At 41.3% G+C, this 17693-nt stretch overlaps 1 protein-coding gene and 1 long non-coding RNA gene across 5 annotated transcripts; one reads left to right on the top strand and one right to left on the bottom strand.

The window, feature by feature from the left end:
* The first annotated feature begins 940 nt into the window (after nucleotides 1-940).
* On the top strand, nucleotides 941-16966 carry TEF (TEF transcription factor, PAR bZIP family member). Of its 4 annotated transcripts, none has more exons than XM_072128423.1 (5): nucleotides 941-1103; nucleotides 12481-12780; nucleotides 13106-13332; nucleotides 13630-13841; nucleotides 15391-16966. In XM_072128423.1, exons 1-5 carry the CDS (start codon nucleotides 1013-1015, stop codon nucleotides 15410-15412), a joined length of 852 nt encoding a protein of 283 aa, XP_071984524.1. In that variant the 5' UTR covers nucleotides 941-1012; the 3' UTR covers nucleotides 15413-16966. The 4 variants fall into 4 exon arrangements, with proteins under 4 accessions (XP_071984524.1, XP_071984525.1, XP_071984523.1 ...); XM_072128421.1 differs by lacking the exon at nucleotides 941-1103 and adding an exon at nucleotides 10539-10770; XM_072128424.1 differs by lacking the exon at nucleotides 15391-16966 and having other exon boundaries at nucleotides 13630-15263.
* LOC140104752 (uncharacterized) lies at nucleotides 8342-11120 on the bottom strand. The gene is made up of 2 exons (XR_011850402.1): nucleotides 10955-11120; nucleotides 8342-8565 (listed from the first exon to the last, which is right to left on the bottom strand). It is a non-coding gene; the product is annotated as an uncharacterized lncRNA (long non-coding RNA).
* Nucleotides 16967-17693: the final 727 nt, after the last annotated feature.

The raw sequence follows: 17693 nt of genomic DNA, 5'->3' as shown, positions 1-17693 counted from the left end.
GTATTGACAGGAGGAGCCTTCACCAATCTTTAAAATCAGGGGTCATGTTCCTCTTTAGGTGAATGGGTAACTGCGTACACTGCAGAAGGGAAGCAGGATTTACCTCAACAGTAATCCAGCAGCCAGAAAACAAGCCACAATTATACGCACAAAGCCACAATTTTTTTGTTATTCGCTGCTGTTCAAAAATTGACTTCAAAATGTGTTCCCCTACGGATTTCTCCTGCAATGTGGGCATTATGCTGTGGATTTACCTCAGGGAAATGCCATATAACAAATCCACACTTATGATAGCTTAAGAATCATGGATCCCCTTTTCCATAGAGGAATAAAAAAAATCAAACAATAGGGTTAAACATGCTTGCGCAGCACATGCAAAGTAGGAAATCTGATTAGCCATGACTGTAATCTCTGCACTCCCACTGACTATACAAGACAATAACATTGACTTGTCGTGCGCCAGTCGACAATGGCCACACAAAGTGCCAGTCTATTGGGTGCATGTTACACTGCAGCGTGCAGTATTATGGGTCTGGGTGCTGTACATGTGGATCAAAAATCAGGAGGGTGTTACCAAAATAGTTGATAGTGGTGTTTACCATTGCAATTTACCATTCTATATTGTGAGGTCACTTTTGAGAAATATTTAAGGTTTGTGTTATTTAATGGGAGACATATATGAGCCAACTGAAATGATGCATTATACCGCTGTCAGGTACTTTATGTGGAGCAAGGACCTCAGAGCTGTCATGTACTTGCACATATAGAGTTACACACGTGTTTCTGTGCTTACACAACCATCTGTGTCCTGCACACTTCCTGGCTCTGGTTAGGTAACAGATCCTCTTGTCGGCCTCCTCATTGGCTCACAAGTCAGTGCCTGGCACTGCATCCGCCCATTCACAGCTATTGACAGTACTAGCCAAGGGCTCTCTCCTCCCTTCAGATTTTTCATCTGGTAAATCCCAGGCATCTGACAAGGAGCTATTTCTGCAGCAGCTTACCAGCAACAATGTCCAAAAGCGAAACCATCCAAGGATTTTTGGATATTCCAGAAGTGTTAAAATCCCTCTTGGAATACCAACTTCCAAACCAGGACACAGGTAACTATGATCAGATTTTGCATTTTAAGTGTTTTTGTGCAATGCATTTAAAGGGGTTTGCACAAATAGCAATTTCAAAATATAATTTATTGTCATTATCAAAACTGACAATAACTCGTGCTACATGTTGTTATTTTATAACTATTAGTTAAATTTGAAGTGCATATTTATACCTGTCCAGATTCTAAAACCCGGTGCAGAAGGGTTGTCGTCTATCTGAGTGTTAAATGTATTTCCCCTACAATGATGGTGAGCACCACAAATATAATGGATTTTATCTGTACGTGCAATGTACACGTAAGGGGTCCGAATCTTAGACCAATTCTTGGGACCCATACTGTAAGAAAATACAATTTGTAAACAACAAATCATAATACATTTCCCTTTATGGTGCTTTAGATTACAGAATTTTAACGAAAGCTTTTAGTAGAAATAGGGGATTTCTATAATATACAGGCAGTCCCCGGGTTACATACAAGATAGGGTCTGTAGGTTTGTTCTTAAGTTGAGTTTGTATGCAAGTCGGAACCGTATACTTTATTATTGTAACCCCAGTCAAAATTTTTTTGATCTCTGTGACAATTGGATTTTAAAAATGTTGGGTTGTCATAAGAACCAGGATTATCAATAAATCTTAATTACAGACACCATTGATAACTATTATAGCTGTTTATTGTAGCCTAGGACTAAAGTACAGTAAATTACCAAAATCCAGAGCTCCGTTTGTAACTAGGGATCGTATGTAAGTCAGGTGTTCTTAAGTAGGGGACCGCCTGTAATAATATATATTTTAAATAATATATCTTTTGCTACCAATAGTGGTGGGGTCTCTGGCCTATAAAAGCCATAGCTCTTACAGTATGTCACTTATAGTACGTTTACCCCTGCCTCATTTGTATAGACCCACTATATATAGTAATTACTAATGAGTGATAGTGGCAGTTTTTGTGTATTCTAAACTGAATTGTACTGTTGAATACTTTTTGAATCATTTTGAATTTTTTGGATGGGGATATTCTAAGAGTTATAATCACTCCATATAAAAGAACCCCTTATGCTGAAACTTCTCTTTGTTATTTACTGCAAACAGCTTTTGTCAGATTTAATGTACAGAGAAACTGTATACATTTGTGGAACAAAGTGTTTTTTGTTGAGAGTTTTCAGGTAATACCACACCCTGGTGTGACACCGTCTTGTTAATGAGCTTCCTTCTTGCTAGAAAGTTCTTCTTGTTTTTTGAAATGCAAATTAGTATTCAAGGTGGGCTAAATTATTATATGGTCATTACAGGGATCTGCTGAAAGCTGCTCTACAAGGTGAGGTTGTTGGTGGTGGCTTTGTCCTATAAAGAATGAGGTGAAGGTGTGCACTGACCTATCCCACATTGCATATACAATGGATTTTCAGTTAGCTAGGACAATGCTATCACCACAGCTTCTCTTGTCAGTAGCAGGAATGATCAAATAATTCAACGGATATTTCCAAAGGAAGTTCAGGAGGAACCATAGAACATGTCCACGTTGGACTGGTGGTGAAGGTGAAGTGGTAACAAGTCCACTAAATAACATGATTTTTACCACACAACTGCAATCCATGGGGGGGGGGGGGATATGCAACATAATTTGTGCAGAAAACCAGCAGGATATTACTACAGGTCACAAGTGTGGTCTGATGACTGCACTACAGGGCAATAGACCCTTGTGGACACATACCTGCATGTATGTGATCATTATGAATAAAAAAAATATTACAAAGCCAAGTGCATTAGGATTATGATCTGTTGTGAAGATTTTGGGGGTAGGGGTCACATTAAAGATCTAAGAAATGGGCTAGGTGATCAGGGGTCCTGTAGCGCGCGCTACACTTTACAATTGGATCTATTGGATCCTTGTATCACTGGAGGGTTGTGACATTGTGGAGACAAAGGGGGAGAAAGTTGCTGCATATGTCAGTACAAGTGTAGATGATAGCGTGTGGTGCGACCTGAGTCTGTCCTGAATAAAGCCCAAGTTATAAGTCTCCCTTTTTTCTTATCGCGAAAAAGGGAACCAGTCAGGTCCATTACATTTCTGTCTGTGGCTGCTATAAAAAAAACAATCTTTATATTTAGCTATAGATGAGTCTGAAAAGCCCCATCTCTGGTGCTCTTGGCACAGCGCAGTACACCCCAGTTTCATTGCACACGCGCCATACCTAGAGCTCATGCACAGTGAATCTAGTGTGTACTACACTGGCTTCACTGTATCACTGCACAGGAACCCAGAACAAGGTAAGTATATACATTTCTTTTTATGTTGGTGGAACAGAGTGTGAGTATACAGGACGATGTTAAAGACAAAACCACTGGTCCATAAGCACCTGTGGCTGGTTTAAGGTTTCAAATCGGCCACAGGTTCCCTGTAAGAGTACCTGTGGTCTTCTTGTTACAGCACTATGAAAAGTAACTAAATATTTATAATTAATCAGTGCTACATCTATAAATGCTTAGCAATAACTATATATATTTTGGGGGCATTTAGCACTTATATGGGACATTAGCTAATCTCCAGCAATTTGTACCAAAAATTCTATTTGATAATCTTGTATAGTCATTTGTCTAAAAGAAAATACATGTCATGAACACGACCTAAGTCACATTTCCAGGGATGGATTATGACTTCCATGGGTCCTAGGCTGTATGGAAATTGTGTTGCCTCCACAATGCAAATGTTTTTGGTTTGACATTTACTGCATACATCCAGTACCAGTATTAAACTTTTGGGGAAAATGTATGTTCCCTTCCTTTGACTTTCAGTTCTGCAGTTTCAGGACCACTGGAGGACCTTTAATGGCAGTGGAAGATGCAGCTACATAACTTGGCTGCGCGTTACTGCAGATTACAGCGCCCGGAAGACCTCACCCATTACGGTTTTATACCTGCAAGAGCAGCCAGGATTTCTTAAAGTAGGTCAATCACATGGAACACATCAAGAGTTAGATAAGTTCTCACAGATACATGACTGTCAAAAGCTAGCAAAGATGTAGAGGATTTCAGGGCTGGAGGCCCTCCCTTTATTTCTTTATTATCTCTACAGTGCGGTATTAAACTTTGTGGGAGGTTTTCTATGGGTCCCATTGAAGGCCTATCAGGCTTCCACCCAAAAATATTATAATCTGCTCCTGCACATTGTATCGCCTTTGGAAAGCAGGTCTATGCATTACTGAACTCTGCATTTGGCCTCATATATATCTAAACGTAGTTTCAACAGCTACCATACGCCCCCCACCACCTCATATTCATATGGTTTCATACACATGACTGTTGTTTCGGCGGCCTTGTTTATGAGCTGACTGCTGAGCTGTAAATTATAGAGCAGGTCCTATTCCTATGACACAGACACTGGTCCATTGTTTGTGACCCGCCAGTGCACACTTTTGTCTGTAGGTAGCTCTGCCCGGTGTAAAATAGTCATACATTGGACCCCTATTACTGTAGTACATTGCAGAACTTTGCAGAGACATGTAACCATTGTTCACATAAGATGCACAGTTTACTATGGGAAAAGTGAACACTAGTCATGCCTCGACAGTAAAATGTAATAAACTTTATTTAATTATGGCTTTGAAACCATTAAAAGGTTTTATGAGGGCAGACTGACACTTGCCAACATTCATACAGGATGCCATTTTCTACTCCTGTCCTCATGCCAAGTGCTCTCAATATTGTGGTTCAGCCAGTCGATTAACAAAACACAGTGTGTGGGTGTAACCAGCAGCTTATCCACGTCATGGGCACGTCGGGACATTTGTCTTAGCTTGTGCTTGATCCAGTTCCATGTGATTGACCTACTTTAAGAAATCCTGGCTGCTCTTGCAGGTATAAAACCGTAATGGGTGAGGTCTTCCGGGCGCTGTAATCTGCAGTAACGCACCGCCAGGTTATGTAGCTGCAGTTATTTCTCTGTCTAAACAAATGTATACAGGTTACTACTGTATTTCATACAATGCATATAGTCATATTATATATATATATATATATATATATATATATATATATATAATATATATATATATATATATATAATATATAGCCTTGCAGCGCTGGGGTGCTGGATTCAAGTCCCATCCAGGTCAACATCTGCAAAGAGTTTATTTGTTCTCTCCGTGTTTGCTTAGGTTTTATCCGGGTCCTCTGGTTTCCTCCCACACTCCAAAACATACTGTTAGGTTTATTAGATTGTGAGCCCCATTGAGGACAGGGACTGATTTGGCAAGCTCTGTGCAGCGCTGCATAATCTGTGTGCGCTATATAAATAAAAGGAATTATTATTTATTATAGTAGGATGTTTTGGTGTAAATAACCCACACATGACCTATATGTTCAGTACTGGTTGTATGAACAGATTGTACAAGAGTTGTTTTGCATCATAGAAGTTTTCATCCTGCCTTATCATTAGTGGAGCCATGGGTGCTCCTACATTCCTAACATCCCTTACTTTTTATGGGACCTGCAACTGATTTACAAATCTGATAAAAAGTACATACCAGTTCAGATTAACAAATCAGAATTTATGCAGTGACAAAGGCAGATAGAAACTGTGTTAAGGGCATGTAATGTCAGACGGCTGTGTGCTCACTTGGGCAAAGCACGTGGCCAGGACGGAATTGGGGTGGGTGCTCTTCAACCCCTACCTCTGTCCGAGCTTTTATAGTCAATATGCGCAATGCGGCCATTCCAATGTGAATGTGGCCATGTGCTACGCGTATACGGGTAGCACGCAGTCGAATTAAAATGCCCATGTACTAGGGGCCTAAGTTATACGTTGGGCACCATGTACTGCATGAGCTCTCTTGTCTTTGGGAAGCCTTCACTGGACAAGTCTTGCCATTCTATCCCGCTCATATTGTGGCCCCTGCACTCCTCCTGTAACTGTATTAACAAAAAAAAAAAAGTTGTTACTTACCTTTCTTACCTTTCCTTCGTTCTTCCGCAGCAGTCTTTGTTCCTCTTCTGATGCATGGGCTGGGCCTGCCTAGGGGAGGAACTACCTCCACACACATCTGCTGAAGAGAAGCAGACAAGTATGGAGGTAGCAGGAGGCTGATTTTGCAGGCAGTCTCCCAAGACGGCGTGAAGGTGTAAAGCCTGGACTATCCTGCCGAGTCCAGGACGGTTGGTAGCTGTGCACAGTATGAAAGGGCACATTATAAAGGAAATATACCATCAAAATCAAGCATAATAAACCAGGGAAACTTACCCCTAGACCCAGGCACTGTGACTGTGGTAATCTTCTTCTATTTGTTATCCATGGCCTCCTTCCAGCTAATCAACTTTTAAAATGATGCTTATTAGCCTAAAGGGCTCTGGTGGGTGCCCCTCCAGGCTGCAGCTTTACAGACTGCTACACTGCCCCCCCCCCCCCCCCCCCGGTTTCTTCAGCACTTTCCCCCTCCCTCTGTCTGATGTAATCTCACACAGTGGCAGGAGGGAAATTCTTCTTGTACAGCATCACCTACAGCACGGAGGGGATCTGGCAATGCTCCCTAGAGGCCTTCTGGCTCCTTAGCATAATTTTTAAAGTTGAAATTAAAAATATTTTAGAAGGCAGGAGGCCATCGATGACAAATATAAGAAGATTATCGCAGTCATGGTTCCTGGATCTATGAATAAGTGTCCATGGTTTATCATGATGGATTTTGATGGTAGATTTTCTTTAAGGAATTTCTAATAATATTTCCTTTACGCAGAAAACAACATTAATCTTCTTTTGAATTAGATCACATGTGCTGATCACACATCCTCCACCCCTTCCCCTATCAACACATTTAATCTCAGAATGTAGGCCAGGAAAAAGCAAGAACAAAAGCATATTTCATTCCCTGGAGTCATGAGACAATGCCGCAGCAAGAGATGGATGTCTGCCCATCAGCTCCGATTAAAGAAAGTGGTAAACAAATTGGGTGCGCTACTTTCTTACAGGACATTATGATCTTAGAATATTATTCATCGTTTAGATAAGTGAATAAGTTTACTAAAAATAATTTGTAGTTATAGGAAATCATATGACTTGTGGGCAGTTTGTGATAAGGCCTTGGTTACCAGGGCTAATAGGGAATGTAATGTCACCTAAGATGCCAAGTACATGTTTGTACCAGATTTCCACAAGACAATGGCGTAACTGTAGCTACGGCTATATGCGGCACCATACCACTCCTGTAAGACGCTGTGTGCGCATTGCCATCTATGGGGGACATATATACATTGTAGAGAAACAAACGTAAGTAAGCTCCAGCGAGGATCCAAAAAATATGGAAAGCCAAGAAAAATGTAGAAAAATAAAAAAAAAAAGAAAAAAATAGAGCATAAAAACTAACTTTTAATTCATGAGGTTAAAAACCATGTGCACCAAGTGCACGCCAGTATGACTAAGGATTGACTTCCGAAACGCGTCATGGCTTTCTTCTTTCCCATGTGCACATGGTTTTTAACCTCATGAATTAAAAGTTAGTTTTTATGCTCTATTTTTTTCTTTTTTTTTTTGATTTTTCTACATTTTTCTTGACTTCCCATATTTTTTGGATCCTCACTGGAGCTTACTTACGTTTGTTTCTCTACATTGCCTCGGAACGGCCCGACTCCTCTGCTCCGTGCGCCTGATCCCCATATGGCCTCCTCCATGTCGGTGAGCTGAAAAAAGACTTTATTTTCTTTGTTTCCGACATATATACATTGGCTGTATATACGTCCCCCATGTGAATGTCCCCTAAGAGATGCATTTAGAGTTTTTAATCAGGAAACAATAATAATTTATTTATATAGCGCCAACATATTTTGCAGTGCTCTACACATCATGGGCAGTGGTGGATTAGTATATTGGTGGTTGAGGCGGTAGCTGGGGGCCCATGACCACCCATCAACCACCAAATTTTATACCGAGAAGAACTCACACCCGTGAAATCCTCGTACGTCTATTCCTGCCCTCACTACACAAGAGCCATTCAGGACCTTTGAAGGTCCTCCAAAGCTTCTGAAACCGCAGATTGAAAACAGGCAGAGGGGGCACATCCTCCATTCCCAAAGAAGCTGATTCCAGTACCACCTTGTAGGGGCCATAATATGTATACAGTCCAAGGCCCAATGCAGTCTTTATTCGCTGCCGGATCATGGGGAACATTTAAGAACAAAATAAGACATTACAGAGAGGTTTCACATACAAAACAATAGGAATTTGGGCCCCGTTCAAAAGAGCTTACAATCATTGAAACTATACAAATCTTTTATTGTACATCATAGATGCAGAAGGTCTTCACCATAAATCTGGGACTTTCTAGAAAACAGCAGAAACCAGAAGTAGATGTGATGAGTTCCCCCATTCTCTGAATGTTTACCGTGTGCCACAGACTGTCTACCGGGAAAGAATTGGTGCCAGGAAGCCGCGGGCAGCGCAGGGAGAACTTGGCAGATGCATTTATTTTGACATGCCTGGAGTGGAAAGTAATTAAAGGGGTTATCCAAGGAGAATAAAAGTTTCTCAGTGGCAGGGAAAGAATTGACACATAAAACCGTTACAACTCTTCTAGCGGCTCGGTGTCTCATCACTAGCGCATGTTACTAGAGCTGCAGGATGACATCACCAAATCCTGCTTCAGCCAATCACTGGCCTTACGTTATATCTTTAGTGTGAGTGTTCTGGAACATGGACCAGTGATGTCCTCAGAGATGATATATAAAGTGCTCCAGCTGTCACCATGATCTGCACACAGACCAATGATATGCTAATGAGCCCTATGTATAACAAACCTAATAATATACTGTTCAACTTGCTTCAACTTGGGCCTCAATGCAACATCTGTACCAGACTCCAACTATTATGTACTGGTCTCTTTGTGTCAAGAAGAGAAACCTTAAAGGGGCTTTCCTTAGTGTGATTGTTACCTCCTATCTACGAGAGCTAGTTGCTAAATATCTGATCGGTGGGGTACTGTCTCATCATGAGAATGGTCACACATTGTTGGAGCACTCTATTCAATGCTATAGGATCGTCATAAATCACTAAACATAGTGCTCAGGTAACTCATAACTATCTATGAGAGTGCTGGAGATACCTGAGCGCTGTGTGTGGCAATTTCCTGTATTTTGAATGGGGACAGGATAAATCAATCTTCAATCAATTCCTGAGAACAGGACCCACGCTCTCGTGAATTGCAGAGGTCCATGTTCATGATCCGTGGGTCTTCCTGCAGTCACAACCCCAATGATCAAATTTTTACCTCCAATCTTGTGGATAGGGGATGGCAATCAAACTGGAGACATCCCCTTTAAGGGGCTATGGTGAGACTGTCCCTTCAGGTGCCAATCATGCTCTTAATCTAAATGGCAAGTTCCACTATGTGGGGGTGGGGGGAATTGGATCTGTTGTGAGATGACAGTAGCTCTGCGTATCATTTGTTAACACTAGAGATGCACCTGCTCCCCCTGATACTCAGGGCGCATTCTCACGTTGCGTTTTTATCGCGTTTGAAACGCATTACAACAGCTGAGGAGAGGTGATTTGCCTAATTACATTACAGTTTACATTTCCGTTTACAAAACACATCATAAACATGATGTTAACGGATGCGTTAACACATGCATTTTGTTAACACATGGGTGATCATTGCGTTAACAAACATAAACGGCAGTTTCATTAGGTATATCACCTCTCATCAGCTGTTGTAATGCGTTTCAAACGTAATGAAAACGCAACCAAAACGCAACGTGTGAACGCGCCCTCAGGGGCTCCTGATATATCTCCCGTTGGGCGCATGTGGGTAAATAATGCACAGTTACATATGACAATGTTACTTATGTGGTGATTTATGCTGTGCACTCCACTCCTTACAATACATAGAGAATAGGGCCAGGCCTAATTCTATAGGGTTTGTGTGCAACATGGATCCCTGACTACAGAGGCCTGCTGATCACATGACACCCGTGTGCGGCGCACGTGCTGGAGCCCTGTGACAGCTCGGAACCCGTAAACAAGGGGCAGCCAATAAGCAGTAATAAATGTATATACGCCCCTCTGAAACATGACGATTCCGATATTCCATTGGCCGAGGGAAGGTGAAAGGAGGAGCTACAAACGTGATGGCCATTAACGACAAAACGTGAGGCTGCTTGTGAAATCTCGTGACTGCGAGGCGTGTGCGGTTGCGTAACATGGCAATGTCGGCCAATCAGCGCCAGGGCTATACATTATGCAAATTTAATGCAAAGCCCAAGCCAATGAGCCTCACGTATAGGAAGTCTATTACCGTGACGTCAAAAGTCGCGTCACTCCGGTCCGTACATTGGCTCGTTAGACGTTGAGGGGCTACAACTACCACGCCTATTAGTTCACGTCATCATCGCAAGCGCGGTCGCCATTGGTAGGGGGCACGAAGGTTATTTGCATGGAGTCTCCACTTTGACCAATCAACGCCTCAGGCTCATGAATAATGAATAAACGTGAAATCCGCTTCTAACCAGCAGATTTGTGGTTAGTTATTCGGTGCCAGGTGTCCGCCATGTCCTCTCCGCAGACCGAAGTCGAGGCCTCCATCTCTCCGGTGCCCCCGGCATCGCTGCTCGGCGAGTCCTTCCCACTTGTGCTGAAGAAGCTTATCGAGAACCCCCCGAAGAACTTTCTGGATGCCGGAGACGTCGGTGAGGAGTAGTACCCGGCCGTGGCGCCTCCTCTCTGAGCGGCCATGAGCGGGGCAGGGGTGTAGAGGGCTCCGGATGTGTATAGTGGAGCCTGTCTAGAGCCCCATACACATTATACCGGATATACTGCGTTTCTTTCTGTAGTTTTTGTGCAATTTTACAAAAATAGCAATTTCCCACATACCATTACATGTAGATGTATGATCTGTGGAGACTCATCACATGATCTGTAACATCAGCGACTGATGGGTTTCGCATTTTATGTTCCAGCCATGATGGCGCCATAATGTTCCTATTAGTTGTATAGTTTTAGTGTCCTAATGTACAGTGTAAGATGTCATGTGTACTATGTGTCATGTGTACTATGATGTCATAGTTGCACAGCATGAAATCGAGCAGCTTAGTACTTTCTATGCCCTTTATGGCCGTACCAGCACTGGATATCTCCTGTTGGCTTTCACTAAGGGATCTGTAGTATGCCTATATTACTCACAAATTCTGTAAATTGTGAATAAATTCTTAAAGGGGTTGTCACATTAGTCAGCAATCCACTGCGCAGCTGACCACCAGGACAACGCAAAGTCCAGAGACACTCCACTCAATTGCATGGAGTGGGTAGTGGCTATACAGATGCCCTATACACAGAGGAGGGATTTTTTAAAGACTGACGCCTAATTCCAGTGCCTGACAGCGCAGGAATGAAATATACATCCGTTCCTGCCTGGAGTAGATTTTTGCTATAATCTGTGCCCGTATCCTGGCAGAGGGTATAGTGCAATCAACCTGATCTGTGCCCTTCCACACCCACTTTTGGGGGAAAAATTGTCAGAAGTTGGTGGAAACCCATAAAAAGCTGCAGTTCCCCAGCCATGCGTCTTGTACGCCAGGCATGAAGATGGCCTACAGGGCATAATGAATGTCCCAAGAGGCATTTGTTAGGCTTCGTGCACCAGGCTGTGTGCTAGATGGTTCACACATCGTCCACACTGCACATCTATGGAGGCCGTGATTTGGCCACAGTAAAAAAAAATATATATTACTGTCGTCTGCAAGATGCCTTAGGCCCCTTTCTGTGACCGGGTGCCATAGACCTCTGTGGGGCACTTATACGGCCAAAGCAACAGCCCCAATACGTTAGTGTGCAAGGGGCCTAAATCCTAATTTTGCTATGTCCTAGTGTTCACATGTAGGAAAAGTTTTAGAATCACACTATAATATTAAGGGGATTGTCAAATGTTTATTTCATATGCTGATGCCATGTTATTGCAATAAACCTGACTCATGGCTCGACTACAAGGGGCTGTGTGCCATCTGTTTACATTCACACAACCGCCATTGGGACGTATATGCAGTTGCAGGCTTGCTGCCGTATATATATATATATATATGTCTCCATAGATGGCAATAGGCTCCCAGCAGCGGTGTGGCATCGTATGGCCTTGCACCGGGCGTCCCACCCATCCTCCTCTCCATCGCGTGCCCCATATCTTCGTGTGAATGTAGCCTAAGGTGTAGCACACGGAGACAATGAAGGTGTGCATGAGGGTTTACTCCTGCTTTCTTCCCATATTCCAAAATGATTCTTGTACAGTATATTAATTAAAAAGGAAATTGTAATCTGAGCTTTACTGTAGGCAGGGACTACGTGTGTGGAATATGTTGTCTCTTTATAATAAACATAATAATTTTATTCCATTTTGTATGTTACAGGCAAGGACAAGACTAAATTGGACAAAGATGACGGCCTTGATGGAAACCTGCTATCGGCTGCGCTCATGCCCCCTATCTGGGATAAGACCATTCCATATGATGGTGAATCTTTTCATCTGGAGTACATGGACTTAGATGAATTTCTGTTAGAGAATGGCATCCCATCCAGCCCCACACAGCTCGCCCAGGCCATCCAGAATCCACTGATGCCAGTATCTGAGCTGGAGGATGAAGAGGAGTCTGCGTCTACTTCGTCATCACCTGTGTCACCATCTATTTTGCTACAGAAGACGGAAAAAGGTGCTTTTATTTACTGTACTTCTGATTTTAGAATAATTGTAGTCCTATTGGGTTGGTCTAAGATTAGAAAATATTGAAAAAACCAAGGGATGGTGCCCAGGAAGCATTACTGATATTGTATCCTATGCTGTAAATGGGTTTCCCATCTGGCTACAGCAATGATATGTCAACACCGGGTACCAGCAGTATTTCCATCTGTATGGACAGTCTTTCTATAGCAGGACTCTGCTTATGGAAAAGGCTCCAGAACAGTTCATTGTTGGTAGTCATTGATTAGAGAGTGATTTATTCTGTACTGACATGTCTGCCTTATGTTGTAATGTAGAAACAATTGACCCTTTAGAAGAAGAGACAGATCCTCCAAGTCCCATTGATCCAGAAAAAGTAGAAGTGGAAGTAAACTTCAATCCAGACCCTACTGATCTGGTGCTTTCCAGCGTACCTGGAGGGGAGCTTTTCGATCCAAGGAAGCACAAATTTGCAGACGAAGAGTTGAAGCCCCAACCAATGATTAAGAAGGCCAAGAAGATCTATGTCCCAGATGAGCTAAAGGTATGTATACAGGTTACAAAGCCTGTTTCTTTATAAGATTGATGAAAAGACTCCGGTTGGTCACTTCCAGTCCTTTCCAGTTGATTTATTGGAAAATGCCCCAAAATAAGAGGGATGTGATGTGATGGGGGTGTAAAAGCGCTCTACTATGTTTGTTTATTAAGAATCGATTGTCCATAAACTGCATAGGTCCTTAATACTCCCAGTAAAAGTATTACACATTAAATGTTGCATGTATTTTCTAAATATCCTGTAAACATACACTGATGCTCACTGTGTAAATAATTTTTTACACAGGATGAAAAATACTGGAACAGACGGAAGAAGAACAATGTTGCAGCCAAGCGATCTCGGGACGCCCGGCGACTCAAAGAGAACCAGATTACAGTCCGAGCAGCTTTCCTAGAAAAAGAGAACACCGCTCTGCGCACAGAAGTCGCTGAGTTACGGAAGGAACTGGGCAAATGCAAGAACATAATTACCAAATATGAGAACCAGTTTGGACAGTTGTAAGCATCTTCCTAATAACCACTAACCCATTCCCTTCCCAATCCATAAGAATGAGGCCAGTGTAACACTGGTGGCTCTCAATGCCATTTACCCATCTTATATCTGCTACATTACATGGCATAACTAGTGAAGATCGGGTAATGGTTCTTCTATTTTGTTATGGAAGATTTAATTTTTATTTTTTTTTAAATAAACAATTTGGATCTGATAGAAATCACCCAGATTGTCCTGGTAGTAATGGACCGTCGATCGGTGATATGATGGTTATTACAGTTTGCATAAGGCAATGATTTTATTGGAGGTCCCTCGTGAACTTGTGGCATTTCTCGTTTTACAGAATACCAAGTCCAGTGGGCTTATGTGCACAGGTTTTTGAATGTCTGTTCACAAATGTTAGCCAAAGTATGCAAAATCCTTAGCATTATGCCAACATTGTCCTGTGATAGCCTTTAAGGAGGTAGCGGTACTAGGCTTGGTGGTAAATGACTCAATGTGTGCAGTATGCTGAAGAACTCCATGTGTATTCTGAGGTGTTTGCTGATTTAAAGGGATACAGGGATGATGTAGCATGACATGCTATGCATGATCACATGAAGTACCAGAGTCTCTAATTGTTCCATGTTTCAGAGGACGAATGTGATACCTGTTGACTTTGATGGTAATTGATTTTTGGGAAGGGGGTTGCCCCCTTGTGGCCCCAACTGCATTCACATCTATGGGGCTGATGGAGATGAAAGTGAAAAGTGTGTGCGTATACACTGCCCCTGTTACCCTGATCAGTTTGGGTCCGGGCTGCAGGGCCAGACTTGATCAGACGCTTATGACCTATATTTTGTCTATGTAGGTAAGGGACAAGTGTTCCCTGTGGAGAAACCCATTTTGTTCCTTTTTATAGGTAAATGTTTCTCATTGAAACGGACCTGTTTTGTAGATAAGAATAAAGTATCCTAGTTTCTCCTATGATATATCTTTATACATAGAGATTTCCATTTATAATATACTTAGTATTTTTCCTGATGCATAGGTTTTAGCAGAAGATAATTTGCTCTAAATATTGTGATATGGTAGAGGCTGAGATCACTGATTCCAAGCTTTACATACAGTATGGTGCAATGTGTCACCGGCATCTTCAGCACTAACCTAATGTCACTCTCAGGGAGGTTAATACATTCCCTACATGAGGGTTCTGTGGGTGTAGTTTCCTTTAAGAGCTTTGTTCTTTTTGGAAACTATTAACCAGTCTAGTTCACCAGTTAAAGGGCAAGTTACTTTGTTTTGTCCTATGAGTACTAGGAGGTTTGTCCATGAATACAATCTGTAAATGTATAAAGCTGGGAAGGAATGTGGGTATTTTTTTTTTATTTTGATATTTTCTTTATCTGTGATGTCATTTTGGGGAAATAAATGTGAATTTATCTTTACACTTTTGTCATTTTGTTTTTATATGCAGTTCCACCTTCTCTTTATATCATTTGATACCATAAGATTGTTGTGAACCTTTCGTTGTCACTTGCTGCTGTTCTCACAGTCTTCTTCTTTTATTCAAAGTGACTTCAGTGATTCAGAGTGATTCTTCTTTTTATATATACATATATATATATATTATTTTTCTCAAACGACTTTTTGAACAAATCAAATTGATTCCTGACTGGATCCCAGTGGACTTTCACTAGAACTCATGAATATTTCTACAAGTGGACTCTAAATGCAGTTTCCAGATGAAAAGGATTTTTTGGAATGGTAATTTTTCTGCCTTTGGCATTTTTTTTACTGCTACTTTTTTTTTTTTTTTCCCTTTAAACTGATAATTTTATGCAACTGTAACGGACGAATGGCTGCAGCACATGGTTTGTTTTAATTTTTTTTTTTTTTTGTGTGTGTGTTGGGCATGAGGATTTTTATAAGAATATAAGTGTAAACTAAAGGTAGTCTTCAAGAGGAGTCTTTATATTATGAGAACTCGTAGAGGTGGTTCACATGTTACAAATACACAATTGAACTCTGGCTATTTGCCTCAGAACTGCTTCAGGTCTGCTTATAGATATGGCTCTATCCATTGGGGCTCTCCAGATGGAAAATGTAACTCCGCTCGTATCAACTTGGGTGCAGTTTCCCACAAAGTAACGGGAGTATAAGGGACAGAGTATGGATGGTGTTTTTTAATGAACCCATGATAAAATGCAGTGTAAATGTTATATGACTTGCAGTTCTGATATCTGACACTGATAAGGAAATGGGGTTGAGTAACTTCTAAATACGCTGACACGTCTATACATGGGTTATGCCCTGCTATTGCAAAACAAATTTTAAATTTGAACAAGATTTTAGAGCTTGTTGATTGTGGACAACAAAATTCTTGTTCAGTTTTTTTCTTTGCCCTTCCGATGTGTATCGGGTATTAAAATGATCATGGACTTAATGTAGATGGATTTTTCTATTCATGATTTCAATTTTATTTTGTATATAGTTGGTTGTACAGGTTTGGGCCACACTCAATACAGTCAGGTTTTAGCATCCATGTTCCATCGTCTTGGGCTATAAAAATCCATTGTTGGGTGCAGTTTTACAGTAAAATATATGCCAAAATACCCATACTCATTGGGGATATCAGTAGAAAAGCTTTTAGAGCTGAGGAGGTTATGGTAAATAAAAAAAAAACAAAACATGAGTTGGATACAGAACTATAAAACTAACACACAAGAATATAATAATGTAGTGCATATGGAAACCTGATCACAATCTCTACCTGTTGTCCAAAACCGCTTCTCCACACACATTCGTACTGCTCTGATGGGATGAAAGCTGCGCTGCAGTTGTTATGAACAAGGACATTTTTGTCATATCGGGCCCCAGAGTGTTTTATATTCTCGTTCTATATTTGTACTCTGCTGCTATGCACCTATGTAATTACAACCTGACTAAAGCAATGTACCTGCCTTGTTTTGTAATGTTGCTAATATGTATGTGGTTTATATTCAGACACTTATATAAAACTGTACTGTATAAAATGGTTTGTTCTACACATCTGCATATAATAATGTAGGACAAGTACTGGGCATCTACCTATTTTGTATATAAACTTTGTAAATCTAGTTTCTTTGATTTATTAAATCTATCAAGGTGAGTCACAGTTGTACGGTGTCGTCTTTGTTTTTAATATGATTTTAGCAGCAATTGTTTCCATGTTCCCACTGCAAACCAACTCTGGGAACATGGCTAACATCAATGAAAGAGGAGGTGATATGAAGCGAGTACGAAGCCATATAGTGGCCTGCAGGCTGCTAACAATTGGCATGAGTCAGAGGGCATGAAGCCTTTGGCTATGTAGGTATGTATCCATAGAACCAAGTCCATGTGCCTGCAACCTAAGAAGTAGTGGATGTGAAGTGGGCTAGAAGTGATTAAAGGTGTGAACAGTGGTCTTCTTTAAGCATCAACAAATCTGATTAGGCAAAAACGGTGGTCAACATTAGTGGCTGTGTGCAGGAAAAGTACATCTTGGGTGAAGTCAACACGTGGTGGACATTCTACTTGGGAAGTGAAGCCCCAACCTAATTCATTCTGAGCAAAAACAGTTTCTTAAAAAATGGAACAAGAGCTTTAGGGCCTAGCCAGATTTGAGTATGGTTTGTATGGTCTTTGAGTGCAGCTGCAGATATACAGTGGGTATAGAAAGTATTCAGAACCCTCTTAGATTTTTCACTCTTTTTCATTGCAGCCAATTGGTAAGAACTTTTTTTTTTTTTTGCTCATTAATGTGCACTCTGTGCCTCATCAGAAATGTAGATATTTTGGTAATTTATTAAACGAAAAACCTGAAATATCACGTGGGCAGAAGTATTGGGGCCCTT

This window comes from Engystomops pustulosus, chromosome 10 (genome assembly GCF_040894005.1).
Source record: "Engystomops pustulosus chromosome 10, aEngPut4.maternal, whole genome shotgun sequence".
NCBI lineage: Eukaryota > Metazoa > Chordata > Amphibia > Anura > Leptodactylidae > Engystomops > Engystomops pustulosus.
The sequence above is the reverse complement of the archived record's forward strand: the minus strand, read 5'-3'. Positions and strand labels throughout refer to the sequence as shown.